The sequence below is a fragment of the Telmatherina bonti genome, assembly GCF_933228915.1.
Source record: "Telmatherina bonti genome assembly, chromosome: 18".
Taxonomy (NCBI): Eukaryota; Metazoa; Chordata; class Actinopteri; order Atheriniformes; family Telmatherinidae; genus Telmatherina; species Telmatherina bonti.
This window is the reverse complement of record NC_136616.1, coordinates 10,632,587-10,644,115: the sequence shown is the minus strand read 5'-3', so window position 1 is coordinate 10,644,115 and position 11,529 is coordinate 10,632,587. Positions and strand designations below refer to the sequence as shown.

Sequence of the window (11,529 nt, the reverse complement as noted above, 5' to 3'; positions counted from 1 at the left end):
CATCAACATAGATCATTTATATAAGTGTGCGAGTTGTGTTGTGGTCTCGTAAAGATACTGGGATCTGAGGAAAGTCCTCGAAAGGACCTTTGAACTGGGTTTAATCTTGACTCTGCATTCTGTTTCTGATGGTTTCTAGAGGTCTCTGGTGGTTTCTGACGGTCCTCTGGAGTTTCTGGAGGTGTCTGAGTGGTGCAACTATTATCTTGCAGTACAGGTTCTAACTTTTACAGCATCAACTGTAAAACTGAACCCATTAAATAAACTATCAACCACCAGAAGATAGTTTATCCCAACATGAAGACCAAAAGTGTTTCTCCCAAACATTTAAACATAAACTTTGGCTCAGTTCCTCAAAACGTTGTCAAAACGCCACAAATCTTCAGCCAAATTAAACTCAGAAGTCCCAGAGTTTAGATCAGACAAGGCAAGTAAATGTATAGTCACCACTGAAATAACTGATAAATACAAGTGTTTTATTTATAAATATAACTTTGTCACTAAAAAATACAGTTTTTCCCTCATAAATACTTTTTGGCCACTTCTGCATACCATTATATCTGTTGTGGTTCCTGCTCTGACCTGTGCTGCAGTGGGTGTGCCTGTTTCCCTGGCAATCAAGTCCACACCAGGTTCTCATTGGGAAATCAGCAGCAGCAAGATAAAAGGCCAGCTCAGTTCACCAGTCATCGCCTGATTGTTGTTTCATCTGTGGTAACAGCTCTCGGCCATTGCAGCATTTCTGCTTAAGAATTTAAACTGCTTGTCTCACAACTGTCTGTTCTGTCACCAGTGCATGATTCTTGCCTGCCTGCCCGTCAACCAGCCTGGCCGCCTGCCCGGCCGCCTACCAGCCTGCCCAGGAGAACAATAAACCTGTCCTAGTATCCACATCCAATCTGCACTTGGGTCCTTGTTTATCCTACACTACAACAATATCACTTATAGATTCCACTTTACTGGTTAAAAATACAACTTTGTAAGTTATAAGCGCCACTTTGTTACCAGTCAGACAGTCTGTTTTACTGTCTGTAAATTATGCCTGGTGGGGACAATGACTGGGAGGCGTGGACAAGAACTGGTGGAGAAACTGGTGAATGACTGCATTTACCGTCACAGCAGTGTGAAATCATCTCAGTTTAGTTTCCAGTCTGCTGATAGGAAAAGTTTCAGATTCTTGCAACGGTAGACGTGGTTTTCAGCCTGAGTTATAAAACGGTAAAAGGCTGTAAATTCAGGGCGTGGAGTTCAGAGGAATGTTTGTGAGAATTCTTAGTCCTTATTGGATGCTCTGTGATGACAAATAATATGTGATTCATCACAAATTAACTTTACACTCGATGACCTGTGTGTGTTTGTCAGCTCTAATGAAGGCAACTAGACATACATAACAAGCTCCATATAATTTTATTTATTTTAGATTGGTTAACAAGCAGTGACATCCGGACTGCCATGTGTGATATATGGTGACACCTGAGTGACTAATTCATCACAGGACTAAGCAAAGCCTTGAAGGAGTTGTTCATGCTGTCCCACGCGGTGTGCTTAGAGACACATGGCTTCCATTCGGTGGCCGACGGGTGCAAACAAGCTTCATATACAAAAACACGCTGCTCAAATGAAAACAACTGCAAGAAGAAAAGGCTCCATAAACAAAAAATCTGCAAGAAAAAACAGCATTTCCTCTCCCATTTTCTTATCTCAAAGTTTCTACTTAGAATTCAGCAGTTCACGACTTAAGTTAAGTTCCTCAGAGTTCAGTGAACAAATTCAAAGCAGCAGATCTGGAACCAGAAACTCAGTTGCTCAGTTCAGAGTTTCTCAATCCAGAGTTTTTTTTTTAGACTCGGAGTTTGTTGAACCTCTTTTCTTAAACAGGCTGAAACTTATAAGATATGAAACAAGGACACTGGACAGATCAATTCCATCATGGTCAGTGTGTGCTTGTATAAAAATGGTGGAGTTTACAGCATCTGACCAACCTTTAATAAGAAGAAACCCTGCAGAGCCATACGTGACCATGGGGGAGCAGACCAAAAGCAACACTGTTACCACAGCAACAGCCGGGAAGGAATGCTGGCAGAAAATTGCAGATAATTTGTAAGATAATGCATAATTAATTCATCAGACAATAAAAAAGACAAAACTCTAATCTCTGTGTTTCCGCCCAAACACGTGGCAGAGTTCTAGCTCAGTGTTCTTCCTTTCCTTTATATTTTTCATCAAGTTCCTCAGTGGCTCAGCTCCCCCATGTGAGTGCATTTTGTGTTACATGTTATTTCACCACTGTAGTTGACGGGTTGTGCATTCCATAAAAACATTGTTCTGCAGAAACGCCACATGTGAGCTCTATTGTTAGCCTAGTTATTTCAGGACGTGTTGCCTTTATATTCATTGGGCCTCGTTCACCAACATCTTCTTACAAATCTTCTTAAATTTGTTCTGAAGACGTCTTTTATATATAAAAAAAAAAAAACCTCTGTCATATTCATTAATGTTTGTTCAGACCACAAAATTCTTTGTATCTTTCTTCTTGGATTGGTGAATGTCAATCTCTCCTAACTTGAAAGGATGGACCAACTCTACTTTATAGACATAAACAGATAAAAGAAAACGCCATAAAGGTCAGAAGCTTTACAGCTGTGTGCAAACAGACACAGCCATTGGAGAGTATGACAAGGAAAATTAACAAGCATTCATCAAAAGGTGAATAAAAACAAAAGATAATAATAAAAATGTGCACTGAAGCTTGATTTTCTATATTTGTAGGTGTTAATTGGTTATAAACAACCACATGATGAGGTGTAGATAACATAAAAACGACTTTATGGTCTAATGAGTCTTTATTTCCTCCTGAACGTGGACAGCAGCCTGCAGTCTGGTCCCATGAGCGCGTCAGGATGACATCCTTGTGCTGTCGTGGCTACAGAGAAAAGTGGTACACCATTAAATAAATTATCTTTACAACTCACCGTACCTCCTGTAGCTGAACTCTTCACAAGAACAATTCACTAAAATCCATTCAGTGTGAGTTATTATGGTAAGTTACCCACATGAGAAGTGAACTAGCGTTGCAGTACAGAGAACCCAGGATCAACCCGTAAGTCACCTCCATAAGAGAAAATCCACCATCGTTGTTCAGGTCTCTGGAGTGTCAAACCCTTCAAATCAGAAATAGTCCAACACTCATTCACTGACTGTTTAGATATGATTTCTAATACAACAGCAGATTGTGTTTCAGGAAATTCCAACTCGTTTTAGTTCAGGTTCCACGTTCAGCTCAATCTGATCACCAGTGGGTTGGACCAGTAAAAATAACAGCAGGATAATAACTTATAAATAATGAAAACCCCACATTTTCCCCTTTGTTTAATACAAAGTACAAATACATTATCAAGACATTTAATTACTTCTAGAAAATATGAACAACTTAAAACATTACACATTTACATAAACATTTACCTTTTTTAAATCTGTCCGTTTTATATTTTCATATGAAACATATGTATAACTTGTGATATTACATATAAAAAAATATAAAAGACAAATCTAAAATAAGTAAGATATTTATGTAAATGTGTATCTTTTTAAGTTGTTCATATTTTCTCAAATATGTGTCGATTTTTATCTTCCTAGAAATATTGTACATGATTATATTTTAGTTCATGTTTATTTCTATTACTTAGAATTCTATTATTTCTATTCTATTTATTTGACATATTTACTAATTTCCAGGAGTATTACAAGCTCCAGATCATAATGGATCTGTAAAACTAACAAACATCTAATCCCAGGTATCGGGAAGTGAAAAATTTCAAGTTATTATCAACATAACATTTCCATGTCCAGAAATGATTTTAAACATGTTTGCGTGTACATTTTCTGATGTGTGGAGTAATCCCCACCACCTGAAGTGACTCACCTCATCATACAAACTAAAGCCACATCTGTTAAATTAAAAACATAGAAACACCATGTCCACCATTAACCTGTGTATCCAGACCAGTTAGCAAAGATGTTAAAAGTCCAACCAGCAGGTTGTTCAAAGTGTTTCTCGAGAAAATTAAAACTTATGTTCCCTTTGAATGGTTTAATCTCGTCTCCTGAACATGTTCGGCCTGCTTCAAAGTCACTGATCTGACCAGAGGCATATCTGGCGAGATCGAACACTTTAAGACAGACATTTAACTCCTAAAAATACTTTAATAAATAAGATAAATCAGATTTTGCCTACAGATAGTAAACCTGTAAAGAACTAACTTGTCCCTTCCCCCATTATTTCTGTGGTTCAACACAACCAACTCCACATTTTATCCACTCAGTGCTTTACTCTCAGATGCAGCTTTACTCACACAGCTCAGGAGAGACGATCTAACAAAAAATCTGATTTTTTTTTTGTCTGAATTTAAAAAATTTTTTCTTCGGCAGCCCTAATACTCTTCCATCATTTTATTTAATGTAGTTTAGTTTTTAATAAGGAGAGTACAACGTGTCGAAGTGTATCTAAACTAAATTTCTTTGTTCACACACTTCTTTATGAGACGTTAATATCTGACAGTAAGCAGCTTTTCAGTCTGGTCATGGAGCAGAGGTGATCATCTGCTGCTGGGAGGCGGGATTGCTGCTCCGGAAAGCCTCTTCTGCTTTTAGATGTGGGAGGGGCATGTACGACAACGCTGGGTGTGGAAAACGAATAGAAAAGATACCTGCATTCATGTTAGTCTCTAAACGTGTCCAATAGCAGCAGAAAAAAAATCACTAGATTTGTCAAACAAAATTGCTAAATATAAGCAAAGTCATGAAGCTGTCAATCCTGCAAATAACGGCTCCTCGCCTGTTAAACGTCCTCGCCTGTTAATTGCTGGGAAACGTTCCAGCTTCCTCGCAAGGCCGCAACCATGAATTGGACCAAGTGTGAAAAAAATTAATGAATTAATAATTCTGCTTTGTGATAGTAAAAAAAAAAAAAACACAATTAATGTAAAAGAACAAACCACAGAGACATCAGCATTTACAAACCCATTCCTTTTTATAAAAAAAAACAAACGCATATTGTATATTTTACAAACCAAAGTCAAAGAATGTGCGAAATAAAGCCTGAACCTGACTGGTGGAGGCGCATCAGTCCCACCAGGATCTGCTGGAGATCCAGTCCTCTCCACCATCACTTGGTCTTATATCTGCGGCTGCTGCTCCAGCATGGCTTCACAAGTCCGTCCCAGTTCTCCCAGTTTGACCTTTGCATATTCTGCTCTGTTCAAGGCCATCTGACAGTCCTTCCTGGCTGAATAGGTGGAGCCCTCATGAGGTTGACCAGTAGCGACCTGTAGGAAAGACAAAATAATGACCTTTAGTTTATTCTCATCAGATAGAAACTGATTAAACCTAACATGTTTTTTTAACCAGGCTGTAAACATATTTATTTGTGCCTTAAAATTGGCCTTTATAACATTTTAGTCTATGAATATTGACCATAGACTGTAAATAAAAAGATGGGCAGAGCCTCCGTGACGTCACCCGTAGGTTTCTGAAGAGTTGAATTAAAGCTTGGTGGGCGGTTCCTACCATCGCCATCTTGGCAGGGGCACACATGTCGTCTCGTCCAGAAAATACAAATATGGGCAAAGAGGCGGAGCTGAGAGGGGGGCTGTGAGCGTCATGGTGGATGATTGACATTGAGCGAACTCCGAGTTTTCTTTAGCTAAGAGGTAACCCGGCGATAACAGGAGCTAACGGAGGTAAGCAGGCTAAAGCTAAGTCATATTTTTAATCGGCTAAAAACCGCGGTTTTTCTACGTTCTTCTTACCTGAAGCGGGAGATCAGGTACCTGTCAATCAAAAGGACACGCCCCTAAACATGCCGAATTTTGAGATCATATTACTTTTAAACGGGCGATTTAGAAAAAAAATTCACTCCCCCCACAGTTGTCATGAAGGTAAACCTGACCTATTAAACCCAAAATGGATTTTTGAACCACGCTTTAAACATGTTTATTTCTGCTGTGAAGTTTATCTTTTTAACATGGGAGTCTATGGGGATTTGCTCTGTTTTGCAGCTCCTAGTGGATGAAGGGGGAACTGCAGTTTTATGCACTTCTGCATAGGCTTCACTTTTTAACCGCCGGAGGCTCTTTCCATCTTTTCTTTACGGTCTATGAGGATTGACTCAGTTTTGGGGCCCCTAATGGATGAAGGGGTAACTGCAATTTCAGCACATTTGCATAGGCTTCATCTTTAACGTCTTGCGGTTGTTAAAAAAAAAAAAAGTACCCTACAGGGTAACACCAGGTTTTGTTTTTCGTCTAAAGGTTTGAATAGAGGTAAATTTGATGCTCTTCTACATCTTAGATAATTGACAGCCCTCTCCCTCCAGATGGAAAAAAAGGCAGGCATTTGCTTTGCAGGCATAAAAACCACTTATCCAATGTAAATACACTAGTTTAAGACTTGTACGGAGCTTTTGGGAAAATATTTCCCAAAAAAGATTTTTGCTTTTCAGGTGGGTAAAAGTTACACTGGACTTTATTCTTTGCCAGCTTGATCGTCATCTGGTGACAGACAAGCTCAAACTGTACCTGCTCGGCTGCTGTCTGTCATCCATCGTCTGTTATCCTTTTTCCATTACTGTTCAAAAAACCACGAAATGCACAAATTCTTCCAGATTTCTTTCACATCTTTATAAATCTGATTCTCCTTAGTTCTGACATGAACAGAAATGACACTGCTGAAGAGGGTCTACTGCGACCGCTGTTGCATGTAGACCCTTCAGTAAAACTACAGTAAAACTTCAGATTTTAACAACAGTTGTTTAAACCCATTTCTCCCTTAATGTCAGCACTTCATTTAAAAGAAAAGTCATGATATTTAACTTTTTATTGGACTCCACCAGATTCAGCTGTTTTCCCCACTGTAAGCAAATGTAGGAAATGATGCTATTTTACCAGAGTTGTTGAATTCTGCGACAACCTGAAGCAACCTGAGCCATCATTAAGAGTGATGTGTGATCCAACATTTCAAAAATGAATACGGTAATTATTTCACTCAAACAAACAACAGTTAGATCATCATCCTTTCTCCACCACAGGAGCTATGAGATGGATTTCTTTGAGGAGACCATTCTGTCATGTTCTCTGGGGAGCAGGCGACCTCTGCTGACGGCTCTCACAGACAGCTTTTCAGACATGTTTGAATTGAGCCATCACAAATGTTAACATCTACAACTTTACTGTCTCTTTGTGAAGGATAACCTGATCCAGAGATCTGTCTGACCTGTGTGAGGTAGCGGATCTGGGAACTCAGCTCATTCTCAACCCGGTTTATGGAGCTCTGGAACTGGATCAGCTGTCTGTCCAGCTGACTGGCGTTGTGTTTATCCTTGGACAGCTCCAGGATGATGTTACCTGTTGGGACAGAACAAGGTCAGCTTAAAGAAAATCACATTACTTTAAAACAGATTATGTTTGTTTGTTTTGGGGTATTAAAGAGGAGGAAAGCCAGCTGTAAACATGTCTGACATTTCATCACTGTCTTGGTGAACTTGCAGCAGCAATCTCCATCTACTGGGTCCAATATTCATCCTATCTTCAGCTGAATCCTGGGATCCTCATGGTAGTTTTATTGTTAGCTCTCTGAAAACCCTTATTTAACAACTCTATTTACAAACAATGATAAAACTACTGATGAGTAAGGTCATTATTCAGTTTAAATGAAGGCACATTGGTCTCGCCAGTGGGTGATGATGGATTTTATATCAGAAGAAACAACAGAAATGTATATTGTGGTATTAATCTACCGGCACACTGCAGGACCATGGCTATTTCCTTCTCCACGTCCTCCAGAGCTCGAAGCCGCTCATTGGCCATCAGGAAGCCAAAATACTGCACTCAGCAGCCCGATGTCACACACGGCGATTCAGGTCCGCTCAGGCCGATGTGTAGACATTAAAATGTTAGACTACTAAACGAAATTCCCCCTAAATGCTGGAGAAACATAACCGGACAGCAACAAAGCGTCCACGTCCGTGCTTTCACGTTAAAGTCACTGCGCCGCTACACTCCTCTTTACGGTGTTCTGCGTAATACGTAATGACGTATTTCTCTTGCGTAGGCTTGGCAAATGCGCATGCGCAGGGCAGGAACCGGTGTTTTGAACATTTTGGTATATTAGGATAGATAGATAGATAGATAGATAGATAGATAGATAGATAGATAGATAGATAGATAGATAGATAGATAGATAGATAGATAGATAGATAGATAGATAGATAGATAGATAGATAGATAGATAGATAGATAGATAGATAGATAGATAGATAGATAGATAGATATTTTCATGTCGTTTCTCTGGTGAAATTTCATAAACTTCAATGTTATGAATGTGACGTGAAAACATAAGTGGTTTAAATCTCTCCTGAACAATATTGACTAGTTATGCTTTATCATACCCAGTTTTTTAAAATATGCACAGAATGGGTTTCTTTTGTTTGTGCCAGATGCCGGGCTCACCCGAGCGGTAAATTGAGCAGACCCTGCCAACTTCAACAATCTGTTTAAAGAGTTTCAGACAGGATTTAGAGCTCATCATAGCACAGAGACAGTGCTAGCGAAAGTCACTAATGATCTTCTCATGGCCCCAGATAAAGGACTTCTGTCGGTACTCATTCTTTTAGATCTCAGTGCTGCATTCGACACTATTGATCACAATATTCTGCTACACGAGGCTGGAACATGTTATTGGGATTAAAGGGATTTACTATTAGACTGGTTCCAGTCATATTTCTCTGATGATGAGTCTTCCTCACACACCAGAATAAGTCATGGAGTTCCTTAGGGTTCTGTACTTGGACCAATACTTTTCACATTATACATGCTTCCTTTAGGAAATATCATCAGGCAGCATGGTATAAATTTTCTTTGCTATGCAGATGACACTCAGATCTACCTTTCCCTGAAGCTAGATTAAACCAATTCGTTTCTTAGATTACAAAAAATGTCTTCCAGACATCAAGACCTGGATGACTCTGAATTTTCTACTTTTAAACTCAGACAAGACAGAGGTCGTTATCTTCGGGCCTGAAAAACTTAAAACAAAATTATCCAGTTATATAATTAATCTGGATGGCATTAATCTGGCCTCCAGTACCACTGTGATAAATCTTGGAGTCATTATTGACCAGGACTTGTCTTTTAGCCCAGATTTAAAACAGGTTTCTAGAACCACCTTCTTCCACCTGCGTAATATTGCAAAAATTAGAGGCATCTTGTCTCAGAAAGATGCAGAAAAATGAGTCCATGCCTTTATTACTTCCAGACTGGGTTACTGCAATTTCTTATTCATGGGTTTTCCCAAATATGCCCTGAAAAGTCTCCAGCTGATCCAAAATGCTGCAGCGAGGGTTCTGATGAGGACTAGCAGGAGAGATCATATTTCACCAGTTTTAGCCTCTCTACACTGGCTCCCTGTTAAATCCAGGATAAAGTTTAAAATTCTTCTCCTCACATATAAAGCTCTCTACGACCAAGTTCCATTGTACATAAAAGATCTTATAGTTCCATATATTCCAAATACAGCACTTTGCTCTCAGACTGCAGGTTTACTGGTGGTTCCCAGAGTCTCAAAGAGTACTATGGGAGGAAGGGCCTTTAGCTATCAGGCTCCTCTCTTATGGAACCAGCTCCCACTGTGGGTTCGGGAGGCAGACTCCCTCCACACCTTTAAGATCGAGCTGAAAACCTTCCTTTTTCATGATTCTTATAGTTAGGATATGAGCATCTCCTGAGGTGGAGTCTGCATGTACGGGACCCAACTGTCCAGGTTATGCTCATTGCTCTTATAGTTATGGGTAGTCTAGCCAACCATTACTTATGTAGCAATGGGGATGTTACCTGATGCACTGAGACATACCTTGCTCTATTTCTCTGATATATTAATGTATAAATATATGCCAGTATTGCCGTCTCTAACTTATTTCTCCTATTTTCCGCAGGTCTTCCTGAATAAGTGCAGTTGTACATGTTGATCTGTCTTTCCTGTCGTCTCCACCCCAACCAGCCGAGGCAGATGGCTGCCCTCTCTGAGCCGGGTTCTGCCGGAGGTTTTCTTCCTGTTAAAGGGGAGTTTTTTCCTTCCCACTGTCACCTCATGCATGCTCAGGATGGGGGATTGGATCGAAGTCATGACTCGATGCAATCAGTTGGTTTCTATTATAGGCTATGTATGAATTGGCTTCAAATGATGTGTATGTTGATTCGTGTATGTAAAGTGCCCTGTGACAACATTGTTGTGAAGAAGCGCTGTACAAATAAAGTTGAATTGAACTTGATCTGGCCTACAACCTCTGGGCCGCCATGGCCAGTATGCTATGGGTCAAACTGTTTTTTTTCCCCACACTTTATTACAACATCTCGTAGAGACAATTACAAAAAAAGAAACAAGGCAAGGCATTTTCCTTATGTAAAATTAACAGACAAACAGAACCATAAAAACAACTTACAGGGTCAAACATTTTACAGCATCACAAAAATTAGCAACAGTCTGATTAGGGTTAATAATATATGTCATGGAGGACAGTTATATTCTAGATTTATTTTTAAAGCCGTTTATATTTGTTTTTTCCATTTATTTTTGTTAATATGGAATTTATCCATAATCATAAAAATATTTGTCAGAAGAGAAATCTCTTGTAAGTTTTGAGTTGTAAAAGATAATATCTTCAATTGTGAATTGTTCAATTCCACTGTTTTTACTACTTAACCATCTGTGAATATCTTGCCAGAATCTCCTACTCACTGAGCATAGGAAGAACAGATGCTTTGTTTGTTCAGGATTCTCATGACAAAATTCACAGGGATCAACTTCAAAACCTAATCTACCCCTCAATGTCTCCGCCGATGGATAATAGTTATTAAGAATTTTAAATTGCATTTCTTTCACTTTGGGTGCAATTGGCCATTTCAGAAATTCCCTGGGGTTTTTTGGACATTGTCGGATTGGTTAATATTCTATATTTGATCTTTTTTTTTTAAATTATAAATCATGATAAATATGTCTCTTGAAAGCATTATTTAAAAAATTGTGATCGCATTTTTTGTCTGTAATCTTCAGCTCTCCCATCAACAAATTTGGAAGTTTAATTTGGACATTACAAAACATAATTACATTTTTTATCAGCTGTATCAGGGCTAGAGCTATGGGTTGCGCCTCTACTCACCTTTTTTGGAAATGTATATGCTCACAGATTTCTGGAAGGACATTGTTGCACTGATCTCCAATAACATCAAACCAGATTTCCTCCTGTATTTTGAAAATGTCTTGTTTGGTATCACAGATTTTAAGAAGAAAGATTCCCCTGTCATATTTCTAATCAACCTGATCTTGTTTCTCGCAAAGTTCCACATTCACAAAAGTAAAGTAATGCATAGAAAACCACTTTTTTATCTCTTTATAATGGAAGTAAAAATGTATCTTGATACAATCTCAGACTCAAACAACAAAAAGGCAAAAAAACAAAGGATATTTGTCACAAATGTA

General features: G+C 38.9%; 1 protein-coding gene across 1 annotated transcript; it reads right to left on the bottom strand.

The window, feature by feature from the left end:
- Nucleotides 1–5,029: 5,029 nt before the first annotated feature.
- Nucleotides 5,030–8,031, bottom strand: med11 (mediator complex subunit 11). Its single transcript, XM_079257581.1, has 3 exons — nucleotides 7,793–8,031; nucleotides 7,270–7,400; nucleotides 5,030–5,324 (listed from the first exon to the last, which is right to left on the bottom strand). The coding sequence occupies exons 1-3, from the start codon at nucleotides 7,860–7,862 to the stop codon at nucleotides 5,175–5,177; spliced, it is 351 nt and encodes a 116-aa protein (XP_079113707.1). The 5' UTR covers nucleotides 7,863–8,031; the 3' UTR covers nucleotides 5,030–5,174.
- Nucleotides 8,032–11,529: the final 3,498 nt, after the last annotated feature.

Excerpts from the sequence above, each read along its gene's own strand:
- med11 (XM_079257581.1), bottom strand. The coding sequence starts at position 7,862 with ATGGCCAATGAGCGGCTTCGAGCTCTGGAGGACGTGGAGAAGGAAATA. Across the intron at positions 7,401-7,792 it reads CATGGTCCTGCAGTGTGCCG|GTAACATCATCCTGGAGCTG; the intron begins GTAGATTAATAC and ends CTGTCCCAACAG. Across the intron at positions 5,325-7,269 it reads AGATCCGCTACCTCACACAG|GTCGCTACTGGTCAACCTCA; the intron begins GTCAGACAGATC and ends TCTTTCCTACAG.